Source organism: Phascolarctos cinereus, unplaced genomic scaffold (genome assembly GCF_003287225.1).
Source record: "Phascolarctos cinereus isolate Bilbo 61053 unplaced genomic scaffold, phaCin_HiC Scaffold_3;HRSCAF=262, whole genome shotgun sequence".
Taxonomy (NCBI): Eukaryota; Metazoa; Chordata; class Mammalia; order Diprotodontia; family Phascolarctidae; genus Phascolarctos; species Phascolarctos cinereus.
Window position 1 is genome coordinate 178,262,305 of NW_027555736.1, and position 16,254 is coordinate 178,278,558.

General features: G+C 35.3%; 1 protein-coding gene across 1 annotated transcript in view; it reads right to left on the minus strand.

Moving 5' to 3' along the window:
* AQR (aquarius intron-binding spliceosomal factor) overlaps positions 1-16,254 on the minus strand; it is a 106,529-nt gene that overhangs the window by 25,475 nt on the left and 64,800 nt on the right. Inside the window, exons 23-26 of the mRNA XM_020994828.2 lie at positions 7,389-7,499; positions 5,524-5,633; positions 3,130-3,265; positions 361-570 (exon numbers count right to left, since the gene is read on the minus strand). Coding sequence (XP_020850487.1) covers positions 361-570; positions 3,130-3,265; positions 5,524-5,633; positions 7,389-7,499 — 567 coding nt within the window. The remainder of the gene's footprint in view (positions 1-360; positions 571-3,129; positions 3,266-5,523; positions 5,634-7,388; positions 7,500-16,254) is intronic.

Genomic DNA, 16,254 nt, shown 5'->3' on the forward strand with positions numbered 1-16,254 from the left:
CATATTATCAGCATTAGGCACTGAACAGTTCCCAGTGCAATCTGGAACTGGATTTTTAAGCTGCAGGATGCATTAAGTGTTTAAGGACAAATGCAAAGAGAGGAAAAGGTTAACAGGAAAGATGGATTCTGCTCTCAAAAAACTCAGATGGAAATTGTGAATGAAGCATATTTCATTCAATTTTCACCTTTATTTCCTTTCTTGATTAATTTGGCCCTGAAAACAACTGTATATGACCAACCATTTCAACCATAGGTAGCAAACAAACCATCCTTCCAACTCTTGACACTTCTAAAGCTATTTTAAAATAAACAACAAAAACCTTTCCAAAAATAAGCCAGTGAACTTGAGAAGCCTCACCTCAAGTTGAGTGAAGATTTTCTTAATATGTCTGAAGCATCCTTCAGCAATTTCCATATCTTCTTCATAGGATTTGCTTTTGAAAATGGGCTGAGGGGCATTGGCAAAATATTTGTGAAAGGGGAAGAAGTTGGCGATTTCTGCAACATCAGGCACCTTATTACTTTTGCTTTTTACTTTACTTATGTACTCTTCCCATCGAGACATGACCTGTAGGAAACAGATTCAAGGTTATATCACTCAATCAGAGTAGATTACTACGCATTTTGAAAAAAACAGTTGTTTAAAGAGAAGAGGTAAAGCAGAATGCAGGGTTAAGAAAGTAAGTGGTGGGGGAGTTGTGGAGTAGGGTTCCCATGATCATAAAAGTTTACCAATGCCTAGAACAATTCTAGCTTTTGAGGCCCCTAGCCATAAAATAAAAGATGAGAATAAAATAGGGTTCGAAAAGAAAAAAGAAGACATAATTTCAAAAGTCTTAAATTTAAAAATTACTTTTCTAGCCCTTTTATGTGAAGTGTACTTGTTATTTGAGGAGAAAACTTAGATTTTGTGTAATAATCTAGTCAATACTAAACAAGGCAACACCTAGAAAAGAATGGTCTCCATTTGTTTCCTCCACTTCCTTACCAGTCACTTCTGCAACTCCTCATGACCTGGATTCTGTTCTCACCACTCTAATCATATAGATCATTCTAAAATTATTACCTACTTATGCCAAATACAATGGGTTTTTTTTTAATTTTTCCTGTCCCCATCTTCCTTGCCCCATCTATGGGATCTCACACTGCATGTAACACTTCTCCTTCTCTATGAAAAGTGCCCATATAAAGTTCTCTTTTATCCCTAGTACCTAGCAGTATCCTGCTTACCTCACACTGCCTGCTTCTTTGCTTTCCTCTTATCAGTCAGATCATCTCTCTGCTTGGCTTTTCAACCTACTCCTGCCACTTAAATAGCAGTCCTGTTCTTTGTCAATGCCCATCCCAATGGCTTCAATGATCACCTCTGTGCATGTGACTACCAAATTTCTGTCTCTACTGTCCACCACTCCCTAGAGCTCCAGTCATATATTACTGCCTATTAGATATTCATCTGAATGTCTTGCTGGCCCTTCAAATTCATCATCCACTACCCCATAAAGCTTTCCCAGCAAGACTTAACATTGCTATTTTTGTTAACAGCACTACCATGTCTCCCAGTCACCTAAGCTCATAAATGTCCAGTTATTTGTGACTCTTTCCTCTAAGCCAGCTGCCAACTCCTGTTTCTAGACATTATCTCGTGCATCTAGTCCCTCTTCTCCATTGCCACTGCAACCATAGTTCAGGCTCTTTTCTCTTATCATCTGGATTCCTAATCTTCCTAATATACCATTCCCCACTGCCTACCAAGTAAATTATTGATTTGCTGTTGATCCTAGCATTCAAGGCCGTATACAACCTAGCTCCAAACTTACATGTCTAGCCTCATTTCATACCATTCCCCTCTTTGTATGTTCTAATGTTCTACCCAAACTGGCTCCTCACCCATCCCATATTTTTTTCTTATCCTTTCTCATCACTTTTTGAAGCCCTGAACAAACTTTTCTCCTTATCTCTAGGATTAGACTTAAGGCTTCTGTAGAAATCCCTCCTTTCCTGGCAACTCAACTGCCATCATTACAAGTTTCCCTAGTAGCAGAGTCATTTGTTTATTTGTCCTTCTCCCAATTATACACGAAACAGTATCTTTATCACAGCTCTCTTTGTATACTCAGCACCTATCACAGTACTATGTACATAGAAGATATGATAAATATTTAACTTAATTAGTTACTGAAATGAATTATAAAGAGAACAAGTGAAATTATACCAAGTTCTTTACTGCCTTCCTACTATAAACTGTTGTTGTTCTTGGGCCTGTAACCATCTACAATGTTTCTAATTATTTTAGTAACTAGAAAATAGTCTGAATTCATGTTATTTTACTTTTATTAAGATGAACCCCCTAACCCAACCAAAATGGAAATCTCACCTCTACAATAAGGGCATATATTATCATGACTCTTTTAACATTTGGTCCCACTGTATAGTCTGTTTTAAGCAACAGTATATTTTCAGCCATTTAAAGAAATAATTGGTTTCCTTTCATTGGTTGTTTAACAAACACTGAAATAGTTAGCTACTGTCCTGAACGTTGTCATCAAATCAATAGCATGAACAAAAAAATTACTGATATTTTCAGAGTTTAAAAGGAATATTCAACTGGAAATTGTGCCAAAGTCACTTAAAAAAAAAAAGAGCCAGGGCACTGGCCTTTCAACAGATGACTCATCTGGCAAAGAGAATTAAAAATAATAACACAGGCATTTAGCAGTCATAATTATAGCTTTGGTTGTAGTCTGTATTCTCAGTTACCAAACAGAAAGGCTTTCAGAGTAAACACAGTGGTTCATCTAAATCAATACCATATACATTGAAGTCTGGTATGAAATATTTCTAAGACTCTTTTTCTTGAGGGAAGTAGGTGGTGCAGTGGATGGAGTACTAGGCCTGAAGTCAGGAAGACCTGAGTTCAAATCCAATCTCAGACACTTACTAGTTATGTAAGCCTAGGTAAATCACAACCTCTATCAGTCTCAGTTAATCAACTATAAAATAGGCATAATAGCAAACACAGGTTTCTTATGAGAACAAAATGAGACTATATTTGTAAAACACTTAGCACAGTGCCTGGCACATTATTAAGCATTGTATAAATGCTTATTCTCTTCCCTTCCTCTCTTACTTGGTATAAGAAGAAGTGGCCTGCTGTTTCACAAGTGTAAGAGACATCCCCTGGAACTCCCAAACTCTCCTGCAATCTTCCAACTTCCCGTAAAAGTTCCAACCTTCGAGTCAGGACATAATTCACTCTTCCATACCTAGAAAATGAAATTAACGTAAATTGCAAAATTATACAACGTGGAAAGTTTCCTGAAAATTGCCAGGAAAAAAATTCAAAAGTGTCATAGTACAATTAGGAAATGGAAGAACTGTGAAACAAATGATAGAAAGGATAATCTTTAACAATACTATAAATCCTGGATTTCTTTTCCTTTAGGTATCTTAATAGTAAACTGCTGCTAAAAACAAAAAGCATTACAAAACTTTTACATTAGGTTTTTAAAGGTTAAATCATTACAACAAAGGATGTCATTTCTTCTTTAAGAAATAAGTTTTTATTCATATAAATTAATACTATTATTACTTGGTTATCTCAGATTAAGAGTCTATGAACAACAAAAAAAATCCATTACACTTTCCTTAGATGTTAAAATAGTTCTATTTTATAAATTTATAAATAAATAAACAACCATAAATCTTTATAAAATTTAAATAATAAATTATTTAAATACTATTAGACATTATCTCAATTTATTGTGCTAATATAATATTATATTTATTCATGTATTCCCCCTTCTCTCACTAATTCAGTTACGAAATAATGAAGACTCAGACTTCAGGGGTCAGCAGTAGGAATGAGGAATGTGTAGATTCTAGTGACTACCTACATAAATTTCTCCCTTTTCCCCAATTTAAGAGGAAAAATAACTGTGAAAAAGAAGAAATTATATTTTAAAAAATACAACAGAATATGACATTCAACTACATATATTGGAAAAGTATAGTTACCTAAGCACATTATTTCTACAGATAATTATCCTTGTGACAAACAAGGCATATTAATATTTCACTTATTTCTGTGTCTCAAATCTTCTACAATAGCATTTGGGGGGGAAAGAGGAAAGGAATGTTATTTATTTCACAATATTGTATAAGAAACTGGTAATATTTCTAAGGTGCTTTATGATTTTTCTGGTGAAGAAAAGTACAAATTACAGAATAATAAAGTACAAAATATTACAGAATAGCAAGAGGGTATTTTCAATATAATTCCTAACAGATACTATTAAGTCATTTAATGAAAAGTAACTTCAACTGCGATTATTAATATTTATTTTCTATGTAAGAGTATCTTCCTAAAGAATTAAGTGTGTTAAATACCAAAGTACTTAATCAAATTCATTTCTCTAGAAAGTCAACCCTAAAATAATTTGAAAACATTCTACTTCTATTTTTATTAAAATATTCTTTCAAACTACTAATTTTAATGCAACATTATAATTATAGTATTAGGCATTTAAATAGTACCTTTATGTTCAGTTGACTCGGTATTATTAGGTTTTGGAGAAATGCCCATTTCAGAAAATTAGCTTTATTATAAGTAAACAAGTATGGAAAGAAGTCACACAGCACCACTGCTGAGCCAGAATTATAACTCAAGCCCCACATTCCTTAGTCTCTTGTTTTAGCCAAAATCCCCTTCAAGGTTCCAAATATCCACAAAGTCCCATAATCTATAAACTTAAAATGATGCCACATGATAATCCAATATTCCAATTTGACCGTGGTCAAAGGCCAGTTAAAATATCCAAAAGTTAAGTATATTAATATGTTATATTAAGTACATATAGCTATTGGGTCATTGTCTGAAATAATGTCCTAGAAATGACTTTAAATAATAGAATTAAAAAATCCTGCCCCAAAGCAAAATGAATTCATTTCATAAAAATTTAGTCAATTTGCAATGTAATATTAATTGTAAGTCAAGTTATGATAAAATTAATAATTAGGAGAGATTCAAAACTATAAAACATTCATGATTTTAATCTTCAATCTGCATTTTATTTTAAAAATCAACTCTTCAGCAAAACATTCAAAACTATACCTAGCATGCATGAAGGAATCAAGTATCTGGATGAAACAAGTGAACAAGAAATTACATCGTTTTAAAGGCTGGGGAAATTTCAATGATCAAAGAAAATACACAAATGACAATTTGGAACATTCAAACAACAAAACAAACACCACATGCCAACTCTTCCAACTGTATGAGTCTAAAGAAACAATGGCAGATGGCATCTTGCCCAGACTAACAAAGGGGCAAAGTCAGAATAAAAAGATTTCCTGGCTCCCAGTCAATATGTTTTTTCTAGTACATTTTTGCTAAAATGCTTTCACAAGAAAGTCAATTAATTAATCCCTCTTTTCCCTTGGAGTTTCTTTAATAAAGAAGAAAAGGTAAAATAAAATACTCATGCTGTAAAAAGCCATTCTGAAACCCAATTCATTTACTTACCTGCTGAAATCTTTTTCTGTTTCCAGTTCCTCCTCTCCATGACCAAGACGAAGGAGGTGGCGCTCATCAATGTCTAAAGCCATGATTTTCTCAAACAACTGGTTCAGGGCCTAAAGATCAAGAAAGATAAGTAACGCTTTTCCAGATATTATGATTTACAGTTCATCAGGCTAGAAAAGAATGATGATGCTATTTGGGAAGAAATTAAAACTAAAGTGAATAGTAATACAAACCTTAAATTAGGCACTTCATAGTATTTAAAACAAATAGAATAATTTCTACTTTCTGAAATCACCTTCCCATTAAACTTCTGCTTCTAATAATAATAAATTCCAAAAAAAAATGAACAATCACATCGAGTTCTGTTTTATTCAATTAGCATTTCTATAAGATGCAGAGAGCTAGTGAAGTTTGTCTAGTTTGGGGCAGGATTCTTCCAGGGAGCATATGATCTAAATTATGTAGATGGTAGACAACAACAGAGCTACATAAGTGAGAGGTAAAGTAAAAAAGATAATCTAGAATACTTGGCCATACTCATCCCATTCCGCCACTAAAATTCTTCATAGGACAAAGACAAGTACCATAGGTTGGGAATCAAGACAAATTTGAATCCTGCCTTTGGACAGTTATGAGCTAGCTATGGGACCCTAGGCAAGTCACTTGATGTCACTGAGCCTCAGTGGCTTCATTTATAAAATGCTGATAATACCTAGAGTATCCACTTCAAGCGGTTGTGGGGGGGATCAAATGACATAATGTAGGCAAAGCATTTTGTAAACCTTAAGGAGCTACACAGACATCAACTATTATTATTATGACACTATCACGAACTATGCCATACTATGTTATTTAAAAGCTGCCACTTTCTTAAACTGATTCATAAAAAGAAAGAGCTGTAATCACTGCGAAGTTTATAAAGTGCTTTAGGGTCTCAAGTTCTGTTTGCAACGACTTATAAACAGGGTTCTAACAAATTCACACTGACCCCTCCCCTCCACAATGCAAATACAGTGGAAAATATCACTTTTAGGCTGCTCTACTGAAAGAAGTTTGTCTTAACTATAATGATAACTTCACAAAACATTAACTTTTCATCATATACTTTTCATGTTTTCTACCTTCATTGCCAGTCCAAATACAATGCAAAAATGAAGTAATGAAAATAATCACTGTTACCTTGCAGACTTAGATTTCTATACAGAGTTGATAAATTTAATAACTTAACTATCTCCTTCTAAAAAAAGAAAAATGGTGCACCAAAGTCCACCTGCTCCTCCAACCTCACTATGAAGCTTTAGCTTTGGTATGAAAGAAGTAAGAGGAATGCCAACAATCCAAATATGTAATACTTTTTCCGTTAAGTCTCTCCTAACATTTTTTTCCTTAGGATAGAAATTTATTCACATCTGTTGGAGATTTCTCTTGATTTCCTTAGCATTAGTATATCTGATGCTGACTACTATTCTTGATATCAATGTGAATTTAAAAAAAACAAAACTCTCCATATAGTGTACAATGTAAGAGAATATGGAGGTAGACAAAGGATTCAAATTCCAGGTTCTAGTGCTTTTACACTGACATGACGGACAAGTCATTTCACTTCTCTGAGCCTCAGTTTCTGCATATTCAAAATAGGAATATTATCCTTTGTATTACTCTAAATTTCAAGAGGGTTACTGTGAGGATCAGATGATATGTTACATGCAATTCCCTTTGTAACTATAAAGTTAACGTACCAGATGAGTTTACAACAATAACAAATTTACTGGCCATTTCAGGCACTTGGGAAAGAAACATGAGTTGGCTAGTACAATAGCAGAGGTGGAAAAGAAAGACTAAATGGGCCCTCCAGGGCCATTTACCTGATTTGAATGGGTAACAATTAGAGTCCTCTGTTCTGGGAAGTTGTGGTACAGATTGGATATGATTTGGACAGCAACATCAGTTTTACCTGTACCAGGTGGTCCCACAACCTACAAAATAAAATGAGCATGCAAAGCAAATTCTTAAGTGATTACAAAGTTAAAAGGCTCTAAAAGAACAAAGTATCAAGGTAAAACAGGATATTATGATCCTACTTTTTATGTTTCCTAGCTATTCCTGAATTATTTGTAAGGCAAAAGGTAATGTTCCATCAGTCAAAGTTGCAATTATATAGATATGCTCAGATAATTCTAAATTGTAAGGCTGCCATCAAAAAAACACTACTCAAATGGTAGAATACTTTTTTTAAAATTGGGCTTGGTAAAAAAATAAACATTTACATGAGTCTGTGAGTACATATTTGGTCCTGAAAAGTAACTGACAAAAAAAGGACCATGAAAAACAGTGACAACTCTCTCACCCCCCCAAAAAAGAATCAAAGACTCATAATTAGAATCATATTCTAAGTAAAAGCCTATTAAGATCAAACAAGGTGAAGTATAAGTTGGTAGTGTGTGAACAGTTATATGGAAATACACAGATGGCAATACTGCTTTTATTGGAAAGTTATTCTTACTGATTCATCAAGTTTAAATATTAATTAAGAACACAACATACTGACTATAAATCCTACATGGTTAAAATAAAAAAGCTACCATACCTAGAGGGCTTTTTCAGTTTTTCTGTGTTGATTACATTTATAAAACATATAATTTTCCAGTCATTTTTGCAGCTGACAAGTAAGAAATATTGATCCGAAAGGAGACTCCTCTCCAAAGGGGCTGATATTCTTGTACCAACATTATAATTATTATAAATCTGGCAGTTCAATAGATTTGTCCCCCAAAAGACCTAATTAAATATAAGTAATTTTTACATTGGTTATTTTTTAACTACAGTAAAAAATCATCTTATATTTTTAAATTATGCTGTCTTTCTAATGTAATCTTTGCATAATTTATCTATTAATCAATGTTCTTGAAATACCAGTCTTATTAAGCTTACAGGCTGCTAAGTTTTGCCTTGTATTTATTTCTTCATTTTTCTAGCACATAGTCATAATGCAAACCTAATTAATTGCTCCTACTAAGTCCTATTTCATTGCAGTACAGAAGTGACCTTGGTTCTCTAATGCTATTCCAGACTGCAAGTTCTGGAAGGTCTTATTTAAGGTGAAAAGGCTTTGCACATGAGGCACACTGACAGACGGCATGTATGCTATCTAAGGAACAGTCGGGCTAAGTCTATTTACTAAGTTACAGAAAGGTAGGGGTGGGTGGGAGAGAATGTACGATATCTGCATGGATGTAACACATATCCATACTGACAATATCACAGATTCCTGAAATAAATATTTCCTCACACATGATCCATTCCCTCCATCCCCAAAATTACAGAGTAGAGAACAATGGTAAAGGGGTGATATTTGAGGTTCAGAAAAATACCATTATAGTATTGTTTGAAAAAAAAACTTTCATTAACTTCCCCCCCTCCCTATTTTAGCTAAAAATGATTCCCTATTTACCTATTTTTTGTTACTCAATTTGCAATTATCATACTCTAAACTTGCATTCTCATTATTTGTGTCAAGATTTTAACCCTTCTCTAAAGTGCAACATCATGGTACAGTGGAAAGAGTCAGAAGACTGAGATTCAAAACGTGGTTCTGACACTTAGTATCTTAGATCATTCAACCTCTCCAGGCCTAAATTTTGGCTTAGATGACCTGAAAATTCCTTTCCACCTTTTAATCTATACTCTTAGAAATTTATGACTTATCTCACTGACAGCAGAGACTATCTACCTTCATCTTTGTGTACTGTAGTATACAGGAAAGTTCTATGAGTTCATCAATGAGGGTACTTTGTCCAATAGTACAGAATGAAGTCCATCTATACATTTTCATACTGAGAGACTCCTGGTTATGTCCTTTAGTAAATCCTCCAATAGGAGGTAGGTGGTGTTGGTCCAATATGCTAGGGGCTTTACTCTAGATTTCTTAACATGGAATGAATACAAATGGAACACGCAGACTATTCACTGGTTATTAATCAACAAACACTTATTAAGCAACTACTATGCTCCAGAAACTAAGGGGCTTGAAAGGAAGAGAAGACAACACAGATATGAGTATATACAAAAGGAGAAAACAACACACCTAGGTTCATACAAAATACATACACGTATGAGATAACTGTGGAGGGAAGAGACACTCCCAGATGGAAGAGGTGAATGGGACAGGACCAGGAAAAGCCTTATGTAAAAGACAGTTCTTGAACCAAATGCTTAAGGAAATTAGGGATTCCAAGAAGAGAGTCATGTGTAATAAAGGTGGAAATGTAGGATAGAGCCAGATAAATGCCAGAGGAATTTATATAAGATCTTACAGGTAACAGGGAGCCACTGGAGTATATAGGATGACATGATCAGACCTGTACTTCAGGAAAAATCACAACGGCATCTATGGATATGGAAGAAAGATGGCTGTGAGGAAACAATTAGGAGGCTATTAGAATAGTTAAGACAAGAGGTAATGCAGGCTTAAAACAGAATAGTGGCCATGTGAGTAGGGAGAAGTAGATCGATACATGTAATGTGGATGTAGAAATGACCAGATTTAGCAACTGACTAGTTATGTGGAGTGAGCGAGAGCATGGTGTCAAAGATGATGTCATGGCTATGAACCTGAGTGACTAGAAAGATGAGCATAGCCTTGACAGAAATAGGGAAGTTTAGAAGAAGGTAGGTTTGTGGGGAATGATAATAAGTTCTGTTAAGAAATGCCATTTTGATCTGTGTTCAAATCCGGACTCAGAGACACTTGACACTTATTACCTGTGGGACCCTGGGCAAGTCACTTAACCCCTACTGCCTCGTCAAAAAGCAAAAAACAAAAACACAAGAAATGCCAGTTTGACATACAGTTTAAAATACCTAATAGGCAGCTAGTGAAACAACAGCAGAGTCTGGGAGACAAAGGCAGGTTGGGTATGCAGACCTAGCAATCATTTGCATAGAAATGATAATTAAAGCCATGGAAGCTGACGTGGTCTTCAAATAAGTAACTTTAGAGAGAAAAAAGGGCCTAGCGTATACCCACCATTAGGGAATGTGTCATGGATGATGATCCAGCAAAGAAGACTGAAAAGAATGGATCAAAATGTAGGAAGGGAAACTACAGAACAGTAACACGAAAACCCAGAGAGGAGAGAGGAAACAGAAGAGGATGGGGGCAGCTAAGTGGTACAGTGGCTAGAGCTCTGGCCTTGGAGTCAGAAGGACCTGAGTTCAAATCCAGCCTCAGACACCTGACACTTACTAGCTGTGTGACCCTGAGCCAGTCACTTAACCCCGACTGCCTCACCAAAAAGCAAAAAGAGAAAAAGAAAAACAAACAACACCTAATGAAGCCAGAGTATTTAAAAAAAAAAAAACAGAAGAGGATGGCTAACATGCCAGATGCTGTAAAAAGGTCAAGAACAATGTGGTTACTACTCACCCTCCATACATGCTCAGCCTTCTCTAGCCGTACATCTTTTTGGTGGTAGCTTTTATGGCCTTTTTTCCTGCATGGTTTTTGGTTTTTAACACCTTAGGTAAGCATACACCCTTCTGTTTCAATCTTAACTTGATATTAATAATTAGAGGGTATATACAATAAAGACATCTGTTTTTACTTCTTCCAAACAACCTTTTTAAAAATTTATTGTTAGCTCCCAACATTCACTTCCATGTTTTGAGTTCCAAATTTTCTGACTTTGTTTGTTTGAAAAGTGTTTTGTAATTGTGTTCATACAGTTCCTAAGTTTGTCTGGGGAGGTAGACTCCCAAATATTTTATGTCTACAGTAACTTCAAATGGAATTTCTCCTTCTATCTCTTGCTGTTGGGCTTGGTTAGTAACATACAGAAATGTGATAGCTTTGTTCCTTCTTTGCCTATTCTAATTCCTTCAATTTCTTTTTCTTCTCTTAAGCTAATATTTCTAGTACAATACTGAATAACAGTAGTGATAATATACATCCTTGTTTAACCCCCCCCCCATCTTATTGGAAATGCTCCTAGTTTATCCTCATTACTTATAATGCTTGCTGATGGCTTTAGATAGATGCTACTTATCATTTTAAGGAAGACTCCACTTATTCCTATGCTCTCTAGTGTTTTTAATAGGAATGGGTGTTGTATTTTGTCAAATGCTTTTTCTGAATCTATTGAGATAATCATGATTTCTGTTAGTTTTGTTGTTGATATAGTCAATTATGCTGATAGTTTTCCTAATACTGAATCAGCCCTGAATTACTGGTATAACTCCCACCTGGTCATAGTATATTAACCTTGAAATAAGTTGTTGTAATCTCTTTGCTAATATTTTATTTAAATTTTTTTGCATCTATATTCATTAAGGAAATTGGTCTGTAATTTTCTTTCTTTGTTTTGACTCTTCCTGGTTTAGGTAAAAACACCATATTAGTATCATAAAAGGAATCTGGTAGGACTCCTTCTTTGCCTATTTTCCCAAATAATTTATATAGTATTGGAATTAATTGTTCTTTAAATGTTTGATAGAATTCACTTGTAAATCCATCTGGCCCTGAAGATTTTTTCTTAGGGAGTTCATTGATAGTTTGCTCAATTTCTTTTTCTGAAATGGGATTATTTAAATATTTTATTTCCTCATCTGTTAATCTGGGCAATTTATATTTTGTGTAAATATTCATCCATTTCACTAAGATTGCCAAATTTATTGGCATACAGTTGGGCAAAATAGCTCCTAATTATTGTTTTAATTTTCTCTTCATTGGTGCTAACTTCACTCTTTTCATTTTTGATACTGGAAGTTTGGTTTTCTTCTTTTTTAAAATCAAATTAACCAAAGGTTTATCTATTTTATTGGTTTATTTTTCATAAAACCAGCTCTTAGTTTTATTAGTTCAACAGTTTTCTTAATTTCAATTTTCTTAATTGGTATTTAATTGGGGATTTTAAATTTGTTCTTTCTTTGCCTTTTTTAGTTGCATGCCCAATTCATCGATCTCCTCCTTCTCTATTTTATTTATGTAAGCATTTAGAGATATAAAACTTCCCCTAAGAACCATTTTCGCTGCATCCCATAAGTTTTGGTATGTTGTCTCACTACTGTCATTCCCTTGGATGAAGTTATTGATTATTTCTATGATTTGTTGTTTGACTCACTTATTCTTTAGGATTAGATTATTTAGTTTCCAATTAATTTTTAGTCTGTCTTCCCATGGTCCTTTATTACATGTAATTTTTATTTCATCATGATCTCAAAAGGATGCATTTAATATTTCTGCCTTTCTGCACTAGATTGTTAGGTTTTTATGCCCTAATATACGGTCAATTTTTGTGTAGGCGCCATGTACTGCTGAGAAAAAAGTATATTCCTTTCTATCCTCATTCAATTTTCTCCAGAGTTCTAACATAGCTAACTTTTCTAAAATTCTATTCACCTAAACCTCTTTCTTGTTTATTTTGTACTCAGATTTATCTAGTTCTGAGAGGGGGAGATTGAAGTCGCCCATTAGTATGGTTTTACTGTCAATTTCTTCCTGTAACTCCCTTAATTTCTTCTCTAAGAATCTGGATGCTATACCACTTGTTGCATATATGTTTAGTAATGATATTACTTTATTGTCTATGGTATCTTTTAGCAGAACGTAGTCTTCCTCCTTATTTCTTTTAATTAGCTATATTTTTCGCTTTTGCTTTGTCTGAGATCAGGATTGTTATCCCTGCTTTTTTACTTCAGCTGAAGCATAATACAGTCTATTCCAGTCTTTTACCTTTACTCTGTGTATCACTCTGCTTCAATGTGTTTCCTGTAAACAACATATTGTAGGATTATGGTTTTTAATCCACTCTGCTATCCACTTCTATTTCATGGGAGAGTTCATCCCATTAGCATTCACAGTTATGATTACTATCTGTGTCTTTCTCTCCATCCTATTTCCCCATTTATGTTTGTCTCTTTCCTTTCTCCCTTTCCCTCCTCACTAGAATTTTGCTTTTGACCACTGCCTTCCTCAATCTGCTCGAGTTTCTATCCGCCCCCTCCTTTTTCTTTCCCTCCCTACTATCTACCCCTTCCCTTTTCTTTCCCCTATCCCCTCCTACTTCCTATAGGGCAAGTTATATTTCTGTACCTAAGTATATTATTCCCTCTGAGCCAAATCTGATGACAGTAAGGTTCAAACAATGCTCATTTCCCTCACTTCTCTCCTCCTAGCATAATAGGTCTTTGCACCTCTTCATGTGATGTAATTTACCCTTTTCTGCCTCCTCCTTTCCTCTTCTCCCAGTACAATCCCTTTTTACCACTTAAATTTTTTTTATCACCATATCAAAGTCAGCTTATACCCATGCCTCTATGTATACTCCTCCTAAATGTCATAATAAAGATACAATTCTCAAGAGTTACAAGTATCATCTTCCCACATAGGGAGGTAAAAAGTTTGCCCTTACTGAATAACATGTTTTGATTTTTTTTTCCTCCTTTCCTGTTTACCTTTTTATGCCTCTCTTGAGTCTGGTATCTGAAGATCAAATTTTCTGTTGAGCTCTGTTCTTTTCATCAGAAAGATCTGGAAGTTCCCTATTCCATTCAATGTCCACCTCCTCCCCTGAAAGATTATGCTCGATTTTGCTAAATAGTTGATCATTGGTTGTAATCCAAGCTCCTCTGCCTCACAGAATATCATATTCCAAGCCCTCTGATCTTTTAATGTAGAAACTGCAAGGTCCTGCGTAATCCTGACTGTGGTTCCATGATATTTAAATTGTTTCTTTCGGGCTACTTGCAGTATTTTCTCCTTGACCTGATAATTCTGGAATTTGGCTATGATATTCCTTGGTGTTTTCAATTTGGGATCTCTTTCAGGTGGCGACTGGTGGACTCATTCAATTTCTATTTTACCCTCTGGTTCTAGAACCTCAGGGCAGTTTTCCTTGATGATTTCTTGAAAGATGCTGTCCAGGCTCTTATTTTGATCATGGCTTTCAGGCAGACAAATTATCTCTCCTGGATCTATTTTCCAGGTCAGCTGTTTTTCCAATGAGGTATTTTATGTTTTCTTCTATTTTTTTCATTCTCTTGATTTTGTTTGACTGATTGTTGATTTCTCATAGAGACATTAGCTTCCACTTGACCAATTCTAATTTTTTTCCCTTTTTTTTGGGGGGGGTGAGGCAATTGGGGTTAAGTGACTTGCCCAGGGTCACACAGCTAGTTAAGTGTCAAGTGTCTGAGGTCACATTTGAACTCAGGTCCTCCTGACTCCAAGGCTGGAGCTCTATGCACTGTGCCACCTAGCTGCCCCGACCAATTCTAATTTTTAATGAATTGCTTTCTTCATTTAGCTTTTTGTGCCTCCTTTTACATTTGGCCAATTCTACTTTTTAAAAATTAATTTCGAATTATCAACAATCACTTCTATAAGCTTTTGAGTTTCAAATTTTTCTCCCCCTTCCTCCTTACCTCCCTCCCCAAGATGGCATGCGATCTGATATAGACTATACATACACATTTCTATTAAACATATTTTCACATTATTGATGTTGTAAGTAAGAATTAGAAACAATAGGAGGAACCACCAGAAAGAGGAAACAAAACACAACAGAAGAAATAAATATAGCAAATAGTATGCTTCAATCTGCATCCAAACTCCATAGTTCTTTTTCCTTTGTGGATAGCATTTTCCATCATGAGGCCTCTGGAGATGTCTTAGATTCTTGTATTGCCGAGAAGGGTTAGATTTATCAATATTAGTCATCATGCAACGTGGCTGTTATTGTGTACAATGTTCTCCTGGTTCTGCTCACTTCACTCAGCATCAGACCACACAAGTCTTTCCAGGTTTTTCTGAAGTCAGCCTGTTCATCATTTCTTATAGCACAATAGTATTCCTTTACATTCATATACCACACCTTGTTCAGCCATTCCCCAACTGATGGGCATCCTCTCAATTTCCAATTCTTTGCCATGACAAAAAGAGCTGCTATGAATATTTTTGTACATGTGAGTCCTCTTCCCATTTGTATGATCTCTCTGGCATATTGCCCTAGAAGTGGGTCAAAGGGTATGCCCATTTTTATAGCCCTTTGGGCATAGTTCCAAATTGTTCTCCAAAATGATTGGATCATTTCACAACTCCACCAATAATACATTAGTGTTCCAATTTTCCCACATCTCCAACATTTATCATTTTCCTGTTTTGTCATGGCCAATCCTACTTTTTAAGGAGTTGTTTTCTTAAGCGTACTTTTTTCCCATTTACCCAATTGTGTTTTTTAAGGAACTGTTTTCTACAGTCAATTTTTCTCCTTCCTTTTCCAAGCTGTTGACTCTCTTGCACATACCTCTCATCTCTTTTCCCAATTTTTCTTCTACTTCTCTTATCTGACTTTTAAAATCCTTCTTGAGCTCTTCCAAGAAGGCTTTTTGGTGGGGCAGCTAGATAGTGCAGTGTGATAGAGCTCCAGCCTTGGAGTCAGGAGGACCTGAGTTCAAATCCAACTTCAGACACCTGACACCTACTAGCTGTGTGACAATGGGCAAATCACTTAACCTCGACTGCCTCACCAAAAAGCAAAAAAACCCAAAACAAACAAACATAAAAAAACCAAGGCAGCTTTCTGGGCTTGAGACCAGTTCATACTTCCCTTAGAGGTTTCAGATGGCTGTGTCAAAGCACTTGGGGGGTATCCTGGTGTTGGCACTTGCCTGCTCCAACACCCTGGGGCTCAGGATCTCCCACTGGTTTGCTAAAGTGGGGCTTGCCACAACACC